Below are 15,351 nucleotides of genomic sequence, written 5' to 3'. Positions count from 1 at the left end.
TCTTTTGGTTTTGTTGACTGTTTCCTTTGCTTTGCAAAAGCTTTTTATCTTGATGAAGTCCCAAGAGTTCATTTTTGCCCTTGCTTCCCTTGCCTTTGGCGATGTTTCTAGGAAGAAGTTGCTTCGGCTGAGGTCAAAGAGGTTGCTGCCTGTGTTCTCCTTTAGGATTTTGATGGACTCCTGTCTCACATTGAGGTCTTTCAACCATTTGGAGTCTATTTTTGTGTGTGGTGTAAGGAAATGGTCCAGTTTCATTCTTCTGCATGTGGCTATCCAATTTTCCCAACACCATTTGTTGAAGAGACTGTCTTTGTTCCATTGGACATTCTTTCCTGCTTTGTCAAAGATGAGTTGACCATAGAGTTGAGGGTCCATTTCTGGGCTCTCTATTCTGTTCCACTGATCTATGTGTCTGTTTTTGTGCCAGTACCATGCCGTCTTGATGATGACAGCTTTGTAATAGAGCTTGAAGTCCAGAATTGTGATGCCGCCGGCTTTGCTTTTCTTTTTCAATATTCCTCTGGCTATGCGGGGTCTTTTCTGGTTCCATACAAATTTTAGGATTATTTGTTCCATTTCTTTGAAAAAAGTGGATGGTATTTTGATGGGGATTGCATTGAATGTGTAGATTGCTCTAGGTAGCATTGACATCTTCACGATATTTGTTCTTCCAATCCATGAGCATGGAACGTTTTTCCATTTCTTTGTGTCTTCCTCAATTTCTTTCATGAGTATTTTATAGTTTTCTGAGTATAGATCTTTTGTCTCTTTGGTTAGATTTATTCCTAGGTATCTTATGGTTTTGGGTGCAATTGTAAATGGGATGGACTCCTTAATTTCTCTTTCTTCTGTCTTGTTGTTGGTGTATAGGAAAGCCACTGACTTCTGTGCATTGATTTTATATCCTGCCACTTTACTGAATTCCTGTATGAGTTCTAGCAGTTTTGGGGTGGAGTCTTTTGGGTTTTCCACATAAAGTATCATATCATCTGCAAAGAGTGAGAGTTTGACTTCTTCTTTGCCAATTTGTATGCCTTTGATTTCTTTTTGTTGTCTGATTGCTGTGGCTAGGACTTCCAATACTATGTTGAATAGCAGTGGTGATAGTGGACATCCCTGCCGCGTTCCTGACCTTAGGGGGAGAGCTCTCAGTTTTTCCCCATTGAGAATAATATTTGCTGTAGGTTTTTCATAGATGGCTTTTATGATATTGAGGTATGTACCCTCTATCCCTATACTCTGAAGCGTTTTGATCAAGAAAGGATGCTGTACTTTGTCAAAAGCTTTTTCTGCATCTATTGAGAGGATCATATGATTCTTGTTCTTTCTTTTGTTAATGTATTGTATCACAGTGATTGATTTGCGGATGTTGAACCAACCTTGCAGCCCAGGGATAAATCCCACTTGGTCATGGTGAATAATCCTTTTAATATACTGTTGGATCCTATTGGCTAGTATTTTGGTGAGAATTTTTGCATCCATGTTCATCAGGGATATTGGTCTGTAATTCTTTTTGTTGGGGTCTTTGTCTGGTTTTGGGATCAAGGTAATGCTGGCCTCATAAAATGAGTTTGGAAGTTTTCCTTCCGTTTCTATTTTCTGGAACAGTTTCAGAAGAATAGGTATTAATTCTTCTTGAAAGGTTTGGTAGAATTCCCCTGGGAAGCCATCTGGCCCTGGGCTTTTGTTTTTTGGGAGATTTTTGATGACTGCTTCAATTTCCTTAGTGGTTATAGGTCTGTTCAGGTTTTCTATTTCATCCTGGATCAGTTTTGGTAGTTGATACATCTCTAGGAATGCCTCCATCTCTTCCAGGTTATCTAATTTGCTGGCATAGAGTTGCTCATAATATGTTCTTATAATTGTTTGTATTTCTTTGGTGTTGGTTGTGATCTCTCCTCTTTCATTCATGATTTTGTTGATTTGGGTCATTTCTCTTCTCTTTTTGATAAGTCTGGCCAGGGGTTTATCAATTTTGTTAATTCTTTCAAAGAACCAGCTCCTAGTTTCGTTGATCTGTTCTACTGTTCTTTTAGTTTCTATTTCATTGATTTCTGCTCTGATCTTTATGATTTCTCTTCTCCTGCTGGGTTTAGGCTTTATTTGCTGTTCTTTCTCCAGCTCCTTTAGGTGTAGGGTTAGGTTGTGTACTTGAGACCTTTCTTGTTTCTTGAGAAAGGCTTGTATTGCTATATACTTTCCTCTTAGGACTGCCTTTGCTGCATCCCAAAGATTTTGAACAGTTGTGTTTTCATTTTCATTGGTTTCCATGTATTTTTTTAATTCTTCTTTAATTTCCTGGTTGACCCATTCATTCTTCAGTAGGATGCTCCTTAGCCTCCATGTATTTGAGTTCTTTCCGACTTTCCTCTTGTGATTGAGTTCTAGTTTCAAAGCATTGTGGTCTGAAAATAGGCAGGGAATGATCCCAATCTTTTGGTACCGGTTGAGACCTGATTTATGACCTAGGATGTGATCTATTCTGGAGAATGTTCCATGGGCACTAGAGAAGAATGTGTATTCCGTTGCTTTGGGGTGGAATGTTCTGAATAGGTCTGTGAAGTCCATTTGGTCCAGTGTGTCATTTAAAGTCTTTATTTCCTTGTTGATCTTTTGCTTAGACGATCTGTCCATTTCAGTGAGGGGGATGTTAAAGTCCCCCACTATTATTGTATTGTTGTCGATGTGTTTCTTTGCTTTTGTTATTAATTGCCTTATATAATTGGCTGCTCCCATGTTAGGGGCATAGATATTTACAATTGTTAGATCTTCTTGTTGGATAGATCCTTTAAGTATGATACAGTGTCCTTCCTCATCTCTTATTACAGTCTTTGGTTTAAAATCTACTTTGTCTGATATAAGGATTGCCACCCCAGCTTTCTTTTGGTGTCCATTAGCATGGTACATGGTTTTCCACCCCCTCACTTTCAATCTGGGGGTGTCTTTGGTTCTAAAATGAGTCTCTTGCAGACAGCATATCGATGGGTCTTGTTTTTTAATCCAGTCTGTTAGCCTGTGTCTTTTGATTGGGGCATTTAGCCCATTTACATTCAGGGTAACTATTGAAAGATAGGAATTTAGTGCCATTGTATTGCCTGTAAGGTGACTGTTACCGTATATTGTCTGTATTCCTTTCTGGTCTATGTTGCTTTTAGGCTCTCTCTTTGCTTAAAGGACCCCTTTCAAGATTTCCTGTAGGGCTGGTTTTGTGTTTGCAAATTCCTTTAGTTTTTGTTTGTCCTGGAAGCTTTTTATCTCTCCTTCAATTTTCAATGACAGCCTAGCTGGATAGAGTATTCTTGGCTGCATATTTTTCTCATTTAGTGCTCTGAATATATCCTGCCAGTCCTTTCTGGCCTGCCAGGTCTCTGTGGATAGGTCTGTTGCCAATCTAATGTTTCTACCATTGTAGGTTACATATCTCTTCTCCCGAGCTGCTTTCAGGATTTTCTCTTTGTCTATGAGACTCGTAAGTTTTACTATTAGATGTCGGGGAGTTGACCTATTTTTATTGATTTTGAGAGGGGTTCTCTGTGCTTCCTGGATTTTCATGCCTGTTTCTTTCCCCAAATTAGGGAAGTTCTCTGCTATAATTTGCTCCATTATACCTTCTGGCCCTCTCTCTCTTTCTTCTTCTTCTGGGATCCCAATTATTCTAATGTTGTTTCGTCTTATGGTATCGCTTATCTCTCGAATTCTGCCCTCGTGATCCAGTAGTTGTTTATCTCTCTTTTTCTCAGCTTCTTTATTTTCCATCATTTCATCTTCTATATTACTGATTCTCTCTTCTGCCTCATTTATTCTAGCAGTTAGCGCCCCCATTTTTGATTGCACCTCATTAATAGCCTTTTTGATTTCTACTTGATTAGATTTTAGTTCTTTTACTTCTCAGAAAGGGTTTCTCTAATAACTTCCATGCTTTTTTCAAGCCCAGCTAGTATCTTTAAAGTGAGGATTCTGAACTCTAGATCTGACATCGTACTAATGTCCGTATTGAGTAGGTCCCTGGCAGTTGGTACTACCTCTTGTTCTTTTTGTTGAGGTGATTTTTTCCGTCTCGTCATTTTGTGCAGAGGAGAATAGATTAATGAGAGAACAAAATGCTAGCAGAGTAACCACGTCCCCAGAAAATATACTCTAAACAAATCAGAAAAGACCTGAAGCAGTGGGATAAGAAAGGGAAAGAGAGAAAAAAGAAAAAGAAAAAAAAAAAAGATAAAAACAAAAACAAACAAAACAGAACAACAACAACAAACGGAAAACCAGAATGTGATCAAATATGATCTATATGGTATATAGATCAGTGCCACACACTAGATTTGGGGTGTATTTTGGTCTTTTAGGAGAAAGTGCCTCCCAAAATTTTAAAGAAAGAAAAACTTATATATGTACAAAAATAAGGGTTGATATGATGAAGGGATGGAATATGACTGTAAAAATGGAAATTATAAAAAATGTTATAAAAGGAATTGATAAGAAGTTGTTTGAAAAAAGAAAGAAGAGGATTTAAAAAAAGAAAAGAGAAGAAGAGACAGAAAAAAGGGGAGAGGATGTGATCAGTCAGGGGAATAGAAAGCACCATATACTAGAGATTTAGGGTATATTTTAATCTGTTAGAAGAAACTATCTCAAAATTTTAAAGAGAGAACAACTTATATATATAAGCCAAAAATATGGGTAACTACTATGAAGGGATAGAATATGACTCTAAAAATGAAAAATAAAAATTTTTTTTTTAAAGGGATTGATAAGATGTTGGTTGAAAAAGGGAAAAAGAAAAATTCAAAAAGAAATAATAAGACAAAAAGACAGTTAAAAAAAAATTAACTTTAAAAGACTAAAGAATCATGGGGAAAAGCCATGAATTCTATGTGCAGTAGTCCCCTAGCGCTGGAGTTCTGCCGTTCTCATTGATCGGTAAACTTGGTCTTGGCTGGCTGTTCTCACTGATCTTCTGGGGAGGGGCCTGTTGCCGTGGTTCCCAAATGTCTTTGCCGGAGGTGGAATTGCCCTGCCCTTGCCCCCTCCCGGCTAAGTAATCTGCTTGGGTTTGCTCTCCGGGGCTTTTGCTCCCTGCGAGCTTTCCGTACAGCTTTGCAGGCGGAGAGTAAAAACTGTGGCCTCCCAATCTCCACCCTGGAGGAGCCAGAACTCGGGGCCCCGCTCCTCAGTGCGCCCCCAGAGAAAAGCCGCCAGTCACTCCCGTCTCCCCGGTCTGCAGCTGCACTCCGTGCTCACCCGGCCTGTGACCGCGCGTTTCTATCTCTGGCCCCCGACCCCGGGTGGAGTCTCCAAACCCAGCAGATCCCCGCAGTGCGCTCCCGCGCGGCTCCTCCCAGGGAAGGAAGGTGAGTCTCCCCGGATCTGCCGCTTGTGGGGTCCCTGCTGGAGGAGCAGTGGCCGGATTGTGCCGCGGATCACGGTTTATGGCAACCCCGAGCTGAGAGCCCGCACCTCGGCTCCGCCTCTGCAGCCGGCTTCCCTGCTCCGATCCCTGGGAGCTCTGCTGCACTCAGGCATCCCCGGTCTTTCTGTGACCCCGAGGGTCCTGAGACCACACTGTCCCGGAGGGTTCCACCCCCCGCTTAGCCACCAGAGTGACGTCCCTCGGCGGAGCAGACTTTTAAAAGTTCCGATTTTGTGCCCCGCGGCTCTATCACTTGCCAGAAGCGGCCGACGGAGGCCCCTCCCCCGCCGTCTATCCTCCCGAATATCGCCTCGGATTCACTTCTCCGCACGTCCTACCTTCCAGGAAGTGGTTGCTTTTCTGATGAGAGAGTTGTTGCTCTTCTTTTCTTCGATCTCCTGTTGAGTTTGTAGGTGTTCAGAATGGTTTGATCCCTATCCAGCTGAATTCCTGAGAGGAGACGAAATCCAGGTCTCCTACTCCTCCACCATCTTGCTCCGCCCCCAATCTCTTGGTTTCTTTTTAAAATGGACAAATCTGTTATCAAATTCAGATTCCCAATGGCAATTTATTTTTTTTAAGATTTTATTTATTTACTTATTTGAGAGAGAGAATATGAGCAGGGGGAGAGGCAGAGGTAGAGAGTATCTTCAAGCTGGGTCCCCGCTGAGCAGGGAGCCCAATGCGGGACTCCATTCCAGGACCCTGAGATCATGACCTGAGCCGAAGGCAGACGCTTAACCACCCCTTTCTTTTTGTCAGGTTTTACTTTACTTTCTTAGAATACATTGTCCTAAGAGTCCTAAGAGTACATGGTCGAAAATTACTTGAATTAGTTCTTTTCGGCATGGACTTCCGTTGACAGTTTTATGGACTGTTGGGTTTATTGTTTTTTCTAAATATGTTTAACATGAAGGGTTATTGTTCTCCATTTGCTTTTCCTGTTTGTTTGTTTGTTTTTAAGATTTTTTTATTTTTAAGTTATCTCTAACCCCCCAACATGGAGCTCAAACTCACAACCCGGAGATCCAGAGTCACGTGCCCCACCGACTGAGCCAGCCAGGTGCCCCTGATCTCCATTTGTTATTATCTAATTTTTTTTTTTTAAGATTTTATTTATTTATTTGAGACAGAGAGAATGAGAGAGAGAGAGCACATGAGAGGGGGGAGGGTCAAAGGGAGAAGCAGACTCCCCGCCTAGCAGGGAGCCCGATGTGGGACTCGATCCCGGGACTCCAGGATCATGACCTGAGCCGAAGGCAGTCGCTTAAACAACTGAGCCACCCAGGCACCCTGTTTTTATCTAATTTTTAAAAAATATGTGAGACATTTCTATTGCTCAAATATCTAAGCCTTATTAAAAATGTAGATACTCAGGGGCATAGGAAGTGTCTAGATGCAGTATTCCAGGGTCGAACGGTTAAGTGTGTGTGCAGTTTCCGTAAATATTGCCAAACTCCATGCCCCCCCACTATGAGCATAGGGCCTGTTTCCCCACAGCTTTGCCAACAGACTGTTTTCAAGATTTTGAATTTTGCCAGATGGATATTTGAGAAATGGTAGTTTTAATATGCAATTTATGTTGTGATTTGAGCATTTTTTCATACATTTAAAGGTCATTACCTACTTTTTTTTTGGTGAACTCTTCATACACATCCATTTCTCTCTTGGGTTTATTTTTTCTTGACTCCTAGAGTTTCCGACTTTGTTTTTATTGGGCTGTTTTGCTTTGCAAAAGCTTTTTGTAAAAAATAGTATTTATCAACTTTTTAAAAATTACTCTTAGATTGTGAGTCCTTATAGAAATTCATTCCTTATGCCCAGGTTATGAGAGAAAATCATTCACATTTATGTTTTCTTTTTGTGTCTGCACGGTTCCATGTGTGTTTACATTTAGATCTCTGGTGCTTATCCTGTAGGTGAGATACAGATCTGATTTCCTATTTTTACAAGTGGTTAGTAGCTAATTGTCACAACATCGCTTATTAAAAGTCTTCGGGGAAGGGGATGCCTGGGTGGCTCGGTCAGTTGAGTGTCCCAAGTCTTGATTTTGGCTCAGGTCGTGATCTCAGGGTCGTGGGATTGAGTCCCGCTTTGGGCTCTGCTCTCAGAGGGGAGTCTGCTGGAGATTTTCTCTCCCTCTGCCTCTGCCCCCCCCACCCCCCGCCGCCCACCTCTCTCTCAAATAAATAAATAAATCTTAAAAAAAAGTCTTAGTCTGTTGAGTCACAGATCTGTACCTCTGAAGCAAATAATACATTATATGTTAAAAAAAGAAGAAGAAGCAGCAGAAGATAGCAGGAGGGGAAGAATGAAAGAGGGGAAATCGGAGGGGAAGACGAACCATGAGAGACTATGGACTCTGAGAAACAAACTGAGGGTTCTAGAGGGGAGGGGGGTGGGAGGATGGGTTAGCCTGGTGATGGGTATTGAGGAGGGCACGTTCTGCATGAGCACTGGGTGTTATGCACAATGAATCATGGAACACTACATCAAAAACTAATGATGTATTGTATGGTGACTAACATAACATAATAAAAAAAAAAACCAAAAAAAAAAGTCTTAGGGAGAAATTTTAAATAAATGGAATGTTAAATATTTTTACTTCTAAACATAAAAAGTTACCCCCAAGTGATAGGCTAACGACACACGGCCACTGCGTTGTCCTTCTGGGGACTGCTGCAGACCCAGGACTGGCAACTGGCTGACGGGCCAAGGAGAAGCAGGAAGGGGTGTGTGGAGCTGGGGAAGCTGCCTCCCGGGTCTTGTATCTCCCGGGCGGGGGACTGGCCCATTCCGGGTGTCCAGAGGGACCTGGAATATAGGCAAACATATCCAACACTCTGCCAGCCCCCATGAAAATCGGCAGCGGGAGCCTGCCTGGACCCATTTGGCTCGCAGTTTACATGCCCCGGGAGAGGAGGCTCCAGACGGCCTCTCCCTGCCCCACTGTCCACTGCTTTGGCCGCCTGGGAATGCATTATGCCTTTCTGCAAACTTCAGGTGTATTTATTTTTTCTCTTTTTAGACACCAGCTTGGGATATTTATCCTTACTAGACGCTGACTATGACAGAAGCCCTCCGAACAAATACTTCGCGCCGGCAGTGAACTACACGGTGCGTTTCCAGTGGGTCCAGTGCCTCTTCTGGGAAGCGAGAGAGTGGAAATCTGCAAGCTTCTCTGCACAGCCAGGAGCGTCTCCAGAAAAAGTGACCTGCAGGTACAGACGTGCTGTTGAAGACACATTCGAGACTTCGAGAGGTGACTGCATTTTCTTCCGCGCGGGGCCGGGTGCCTGAGCCTCCCTGGCCATGGTCCCTGTGCAAATGGCAACAGGACCTGGTGTGTGCACCCCTCCCCATCTGCAGCCTGGCCCTCCCTGGGCTGCAGCCTCTAGGAGAGCAGGGTCTGGCTTTTCAGGGCTCACCCCTGAGGTGACAGCTGCAGTAGGTGTCCCCCGATGTCTCCTGAACCGCGCTGGTGGGCGTCTGGTCAGTGGGGACACATCCGCGCACAGTGGGGCTGGGCTTACGCCCGCCGGCCTCTGCGCTGAGCCGGACCACGCACGTGTGGACACTGAGCCATCTGCACGAAGTTATACTTGCTAGAACCTGTCACCCTTTCTGCCCCTCCGTTAACCCACGTACGTGACACTGTAGGCTCGCGGCACACGTTTGGCGTCCTAACCCGCGTCTCCCTCCTAGCTACGACCGCCTTGCGCCGGTCTCTGTCGCAAGAAGAAACCTGAACGCCAGCTTTTCAGTGAGTGACGTTTCCAAGTGGCAGAGGTGAGGTTCGCTTTCTAGATCACAGTGGGGTCACGCGGGATGCCCATGTGTCATCCCGCAGATGCCGGAAACCCATGTCACCTGTTACTGTTTTGCATTTTGCAATCTTCTCCGTCTGTACCTACATCCGCAGACAGGAGACGTAAAAACACGAGAAAGTCAGCATACTTTCCGTCGAGCTCAGCTTTGGCTCACCATGAACCTGGTCAGTCGGCGCTCACTCGGTCATTCTCGTCAGTGAGGACGCAGTGGTCTGCCCATCCTGATTTATGCATATTCATAGCTCCCTCTTTCTCTTCAAAAGCATCCCATTTTATCATATTACTATTATTTTTAAAGTTTATTTATTTATTTAAGTCATCTCTACACCCAACATGGGGCTCGGACTCACGACCCCGAGATCAAGAGTCATACGCTCTTCCAACTGAGCCAGCCGGGCGCCCCCAAAGTGTCCCATTTTAGATAATAGATTTCAACTCAAGCTTATTTCTGTGGCCATCGTTTTACCTGGAACAGGTGTATTTGGATTCTGGACTGTGGGTTAGTAGGGGTGCGCTTGTGTGGGCAGGAGCCCTCTGCCCGGTCACCCACACGGAGCACCAACCGGGCTTGGTCCCAGCAGGCACGGAGTGTGTGTTTGCTGAATGAACATCTGTGGCTGAGTCTGCATTTCCTGGTGTGCGTTGGGTCTCTCTTATGTTGATGTAATGGGGAACTCTATCCCGTACCCTATTATTTAATCCATCATCAAAGAGTTGATTGCTTTGTAGACCAGTAAGTGGATTACTGACACCAGGGATCCAGTGAGTGGGGCTCAGGACAGCTGTGGTTTCAGATATGACAGGTGGGGGACAAGCCATCAGGAGAGGGACAGCCCTCGGGATGCCCAGATAAAAGGCAACACCTCGAGTCAGGCAGGGGCAGGTGCATTCTGGGAGGACAGCATCCTTGCAGAGCACCTGCCTGCCCTTTGAAACCCCGTCAGAGTCCCGTAAGACTCCAGGTTAGGGTCCCGGCACTAGTGACTCAAAGTGGACCCCACTCTGTGGGTCTGGAGGGTTCGGTGACCCTCCACCCCCAGGCAGCCATGGTGCCTGGGAGCAGGAGGTGAGGGCCAGGTGCGGCGGGGAGCAGGCAGCCCAAGCACGCAGGGCGGGAGGGATGGGGCAGATAGGCATGGTCGCCAGGAGGGAGGGAGCGTCCATTACGCCCACATGTCCACGCACTGTACAGACATCGTACTCCTGAGTCTTCATCTGAGCAGTGAGATCGGTGTTCTTGTCACGTTTCATCAGGAAAGCTCCTCAGAGGCCGTGAGTGGCAGCACCACATGGGCTTCAGATGTGGAAGCTGGTCTGTCACCGGGCATCTCTGTCCGAGTCCCTGCTCCTGAGTCAGCCTCCAGCAGCTCCTCCCCTGAGGGGCTCAGACCCATCCTAACATGGGGACGGCAGAGGCCACGCCATGCCCTCCACCCTTCCCTTCTTGGCCTCCTTCCCCAGAAGAATCTACTTTCTCCTCCCAGTTACAAGACAGACAGGCATTTACAAACATATCAGTGAAGACCAGCAGGGGCCTCTGTGTGTGTGTGAGTGTGTGAGCGTGAGCCAGCGTGGGGGGCGTTGGTTAGTCTTTGCCTGACGGTTTATTTTCATAATTTACCATTTATTCCCCTCCTTTCGTTTACAGCCACCCAGAGAACCTGCTTCCCAGTATTTTGGTGGTGGTTTTTACGATTCTTTATGCACTTCTGGTTACTAAAAGCAGACGTGTAGATCGTCACGAGAAGAAGAAAGCAGGTTGCATTTTTCTGCAAGAAGATGCTCCCCCCGGCCACCAGCTGTACGCAGTTGTCGTGGACACGGGCTTCCGGTCTCCTGCCCGCTGTAGTGCTAAGGTGAGCGGGTCATCCCGGGACTCGCACTTTGTGGTGTGCAAGGCTGTGGATGGTGGGAGTGACAACCCCAGACACACCCCTTGTGGAGACTGGCCTTCCCAGCTGCCCCATGTTCCTCCATCCAGAGTGGGGGGCTCCTCTCCCACCTCGTGCACACCCCTGCGAGCCCTCCCCGCCCTCAGGGCCGCCCCCTCGAACCTTTGTCTCTCTCCACCTTCTCCGTGGAGAGCAGCCCGCACGTCCAGCCCCATGTGAGGCAGAAGGACCGACGGATACATGGGGTAGATGGGCATCACAGGGGCAGCCCCACGGGAGGAGCAGGGGCCATGCCACAAGATACTCGGGGACCATGGCTTTTGCTGTGGAAAAAAGCACTATTAAACCTCTACTTCACATTACACCCCAAAGCAGCTCCCCAAGACTGGAGACTTACAGATTAAAACAAAATTTAGAAACCTCTCGAAGAAAATATGTGCTTTGCGATGGGGAAGGATTTTAAAAACTGGAAATAAATAAGGCACTTCCTTAAGTGAACGATTGATCGTGTGTTTCTGGGCCACTGAAGCCGCCCCACTGGGGAGTGGCGAGCCCCACGTGGCTGAGAATGTGGGTCTGCAGGGTGCCTCATGCACCCCAGTCATGGTCACAGCCCCCTGGACGGCCCTCTGAGCCGAGGAAGGAGGACATGCCCACTGTCTGCCCTCTTCCTCCTGAGACAAGCACATGCCCTAGTGAATCCGAGTTGCCGTCTGGCTTTTCTAGATCAAACATGTAGAAATCCGGCCAGCCTGGCAAGACAGGTGCTCCTTCCCAGGTCTCTCCTGGGGAAGTGTGGGAGGGGCCGTCCAGGGATGGGCTAGGGTGTCCCCTTGGTCCCTCGGGGCTGGAAGGTTCTGGGAAGGCTGGGGCTGGGAGACGGTACAAGGACGCCCCTTTCTGGCTCAGCTTAGTGTCCTGTGTCCAGGATCTCAAAACCCCACCTTGTGTCTTTGTTTTGAGGTTTACATTGTTCTCTGTGGTGAGAATGGGTTTTCAGAACCCAGAGAACTCTACTGTCCAGAGAGGCCCCTGTTTGAAAGGAATTCCAGACATACTTTTGTCCTGAGGTGAGCGAGGCCCGGCCGATCGGTGTGGCCCTATCATGAGCCCAAGGAAGCAAAATGCACAATGTCACTGTCCAGTAAGGAGCGTCGGCGTGCACACGGACGGTCTTATAAAGTCGTTCACGGTGCTGTTTGACATAGATCCGTGCGGGAGGGAGCGAGGACGGGTGTTGGTTCACACGCTGCCGACACTCAGACGGCACGGATCCCGCTCAGCTAATTCGGGTCCTCCTAAATTGGGAAGAGCAAGGACACGTGCCGTGCAAAGACCGTGCGCTTGGATGGGGAGGGATCACTGATCGGGAGTCCAAGCACCTGCCGGTTTCAGAAAATGTGGAGAAACTGCACTAAATGCTTTTTCTCCTGGTGAACCTTGTTCACGGTCTGTATCGGTTCGGGTCCCATCTTCACTAAGAAGAGGTGAGCTCCAGACTTGTCCACGCCGGACACACATGCATGATGGAGCTGGAGTGCCCGGGGTTCCGGGGAGCCGGCAGGCATGTGGGAGCTGGGTCTGGGGTCCGCGCCCCATGCTCCAGAGGGGCTCCGTAGGTCACTCTGCGTAGCGTGCATGCGTTGATGCGTCCGCGGTGCCCCCGAGGGTGAGAATCGGGGCTGGGGCCGCCCTGCGGGGGCCCCCACCACACAGACCCTGGCCTGACCATGGCTGCTGTGTGTCCTCAGCGCCCCCGCCCTGCTGGGCCCGCTCCGGAGCGTCCGTCTCTGGCACGACAGCCGTGGGCCCTCCCCAGCCTGGTATGTGAGCCACGTCGTGGTGAGAGTGCTGGCCCCCGGGCACGGGCAGAGCTCGCTCTTCCCCGCCGAGTGCTGGTTGGCGGCGAGCAGGCGGGACGGCCGCGTGCAGCGGGAGCTGAGCTGCCTGCGTGGGGGTCTCGGCTTCTGGAAGGTAGGTGACCAACCAGCCGCCCGGCCAGCTGCAACACCAGCTCTGCTTCCCCCTGCAGCCGTTTGACTAACCTGCACTAAAGTTAACCTCAGGTGGCCGTATCCTAAGTGATGCTGCGAGCGAGCCTGTGGGAGAGAATGAGTTACCCTTACCAGGCGTTATTGCCCTGATGATTTTCCTGTAATAACATTCACGGAATTTACTGTTGCCTGCGGTCTGTGGAGTCCAGAGGGCCGCTAACTAAAGCCGGGAGTGCCCTGTGTATCCTGAACCCCAAGATGACCAGTCAGCGGTATGGGTGTGATCCGGGGGCAGAACAGCAAGAGATCAAGAAAAATGACAAAATCACCTAAAATCTCACAAACCACCCATGAAACTTGCTCTGCGCGTCCAGATCGCTCCCCATATGGGAATGTGTTTGATCTAGTTGTGATGACACTTTACGCATTTTGTGCTTCCTAATGTATTATCTTCGTGAATTTTCTTTAGAGACATCGCTGAAGGGCCATGTTGGACGTTGTGATTCTCTTTAGTTTAGTTGTAGAAACACTTTGATGGGGGCTTTGTGTTCCCGGTGACCAGTTTCACAGGCTGGTCTCAGACCGGCAGAGGCCAGTGAGGGCTGGTGTCCTCCCACGTCACCAGATCCTTCCTTCCAGCGTGTCCCTGTCGCCACCTGTCACGGGCACTGCTGATGGAGCAAGAAAGTGCTTGCAGTGCATCGGCAATATGGAAATTCTTCAGCTCCCCAAAACTGAATGCCTGGCTCAACCAGCTTTCCTTAGACAATTATTCAAAATACAGTCATGTTGTTTATTCTCCAGCTGTTTTGCTTGAGAACCTGTGGGGAGAAATCTGTACGTATTAGTCGGTACAGATATGAACGAGTCACACGGCAGGTCTGATATGAAGATATAATTCTCATGTCGTTAAAACGGTTTTCCCTCGCTGTGCTTCTGTGTTCTGCTGCTCGTCACCGTTTTTCTAGAATAGCCTTGAGCACCGAGTGTTCCTTGAGTTCCACTGAGCCTTCCGAACCCAGTGCTGCTCTGTAGGTAACGTGCCGCCCACCACGTGGCCGACGCCCAGGCAACCGAGGACACCCAGGCGGCCCGGCACGCTCCCGGGCTGCAGTGCGCAAAAAGCCTAGTGAAAATGACCTGTGTTGCAGGGAATGTGCTGGGAACAGGGAGGGCTTGTAGACAGAGGCTGCGAGGAGAAGGGCGTGAAGACCCTCAAGGGTGCGGCAGGAGAGGTGGAGGGGCAGCTTGTCCCCGAGCTGCAGATGCCCCAGCGCAGGTCCAGGGCGCTGAGCGCATGGCGGGTGAGGGTCTGCGGGGACCCGGCACCCAGCTGACGAGCTAGCGCCATCACCCGGACCGTCACCGCTTGCCCACCAGGAGTTCTCGCCGTCGGGACCAGCATCTCTCTTCTGGTGTGTTTTAGCTCCTGTATTCAAAGTTCACGGAGTACCTGGAGGATTTCCACGTCTGGACCTCCGTGTACAGTCGGCCGTCCCCCAGCGGCTTCCCGCACACGGCGCGCCTCACCGTCGTCTTTGCCTTGCTGTGCACGTACGCCTGTCTCACTGCCCTGCTCACGGCTGCGGGACGACAGCAGGTGGGGGCGCTGGGTTCTCCTGGCAGTGGCTTCCAGTTCCCAGACCTGCCGTGTGACTCGTTCTCAGCCCAGGAATTAGCAGGACTCGCAGTCCTGGCGGAAGGGTTCCAACAGGGGGCGGGAGGCAGTGGCCTCGAGCACTGCAGAGGGGATGCTGGGCTGGATGGAGCCGGGGGTCTGCGGGCTGGGGGGCTCGGGGTGAAGCCAGCACAGGCCTGCCTCCCTGACCCCTGCCACGCAGAGCTCGCGCCCTTCTTGTGCCACGGAGTGTGACTTCTCCGGAGGGGTCAGCAGCCCGGACTGTCCCAGAGCACACGCCTGGATTTTTTTTTTTTTAAGGTTGGCAGTTATTTCAAATTTTAAAACTCCTCTGGCCAGAAAAGACAGGGAAGAGTTCTGAGGGCCACGTTTGCCCTAGAGATGCCACCCCAGCCTCGCGGTCGCTCTCAGGAGGGAGATGGATCAGCACAGGCAGCGGGAGTGGGGACCCTGCCTTCCTATGGAAGCACAGCATGATTTTGGGCTGTGGGGAAAGAGTCCATTTTGCTTCTGATGACAACCTCATGGCCACTCAGGGTCCCCCCAGTGGCTGGGAATGTGGTGAGGGGCTCTTTCCAGAAATGGTGTC

At 48.7% G+C, this 15,351-nt stretch overlaps 1 protein-coding gene across 1 annotated transcript; it reads left to right on the top strand.

Annotated features, from left to right (window-relative positions):
* Nucleotides 1–8,149: 8,149 nt before the first annotated feature.
* LOC118024517 (polycystic kidney disease protein 1-like 1) lies at nt 8,150–15,280 on the top strand. Its single transcript, XM_035026463.1, has 6 exons — nt 8,150–8,628; nt 9,113–9,196; nt 10,886–11,093; nt 12,093–12,199; nt 12,881–13,103; nt 14,550–15,280. Exons 1-6 carry the CDS (start codon nt 8,390–8,392, stop codon nt 14,994–14,996), a joined length of 1,308 nt encoding a protein of 435 aa, XP_034882354.1. The 5' UTR covers nt 8,150–8,389; the 3' UTR covers nt 14,997–15,280.
* The last annotated feature ends 71 nt before the right edge of the window (nt 15,281–15,351 follow it).

This window comes from Mirounga leonina, unplaced genomic scaffold, assembly GCF_011800145.1.
Source record: "Mirounga leonina isolate KUSES-001 unplaced genomic scaffold, KU_Mleo_1.0 Mir_199, whole genome shotgun sequence".
Taxonomy (NCBI): domain Eukaryota; kingdom Metazoa; phylum Chordata; class Mammalia; order Carnivora; family Phocidae; genus Mirounga; species Mirounga leonina.
The sequence above is the reverse complement of the archived record's forward strand: the minus strand, read 5'-3'. Positions and strand labels throughout refer to the sequence as shown.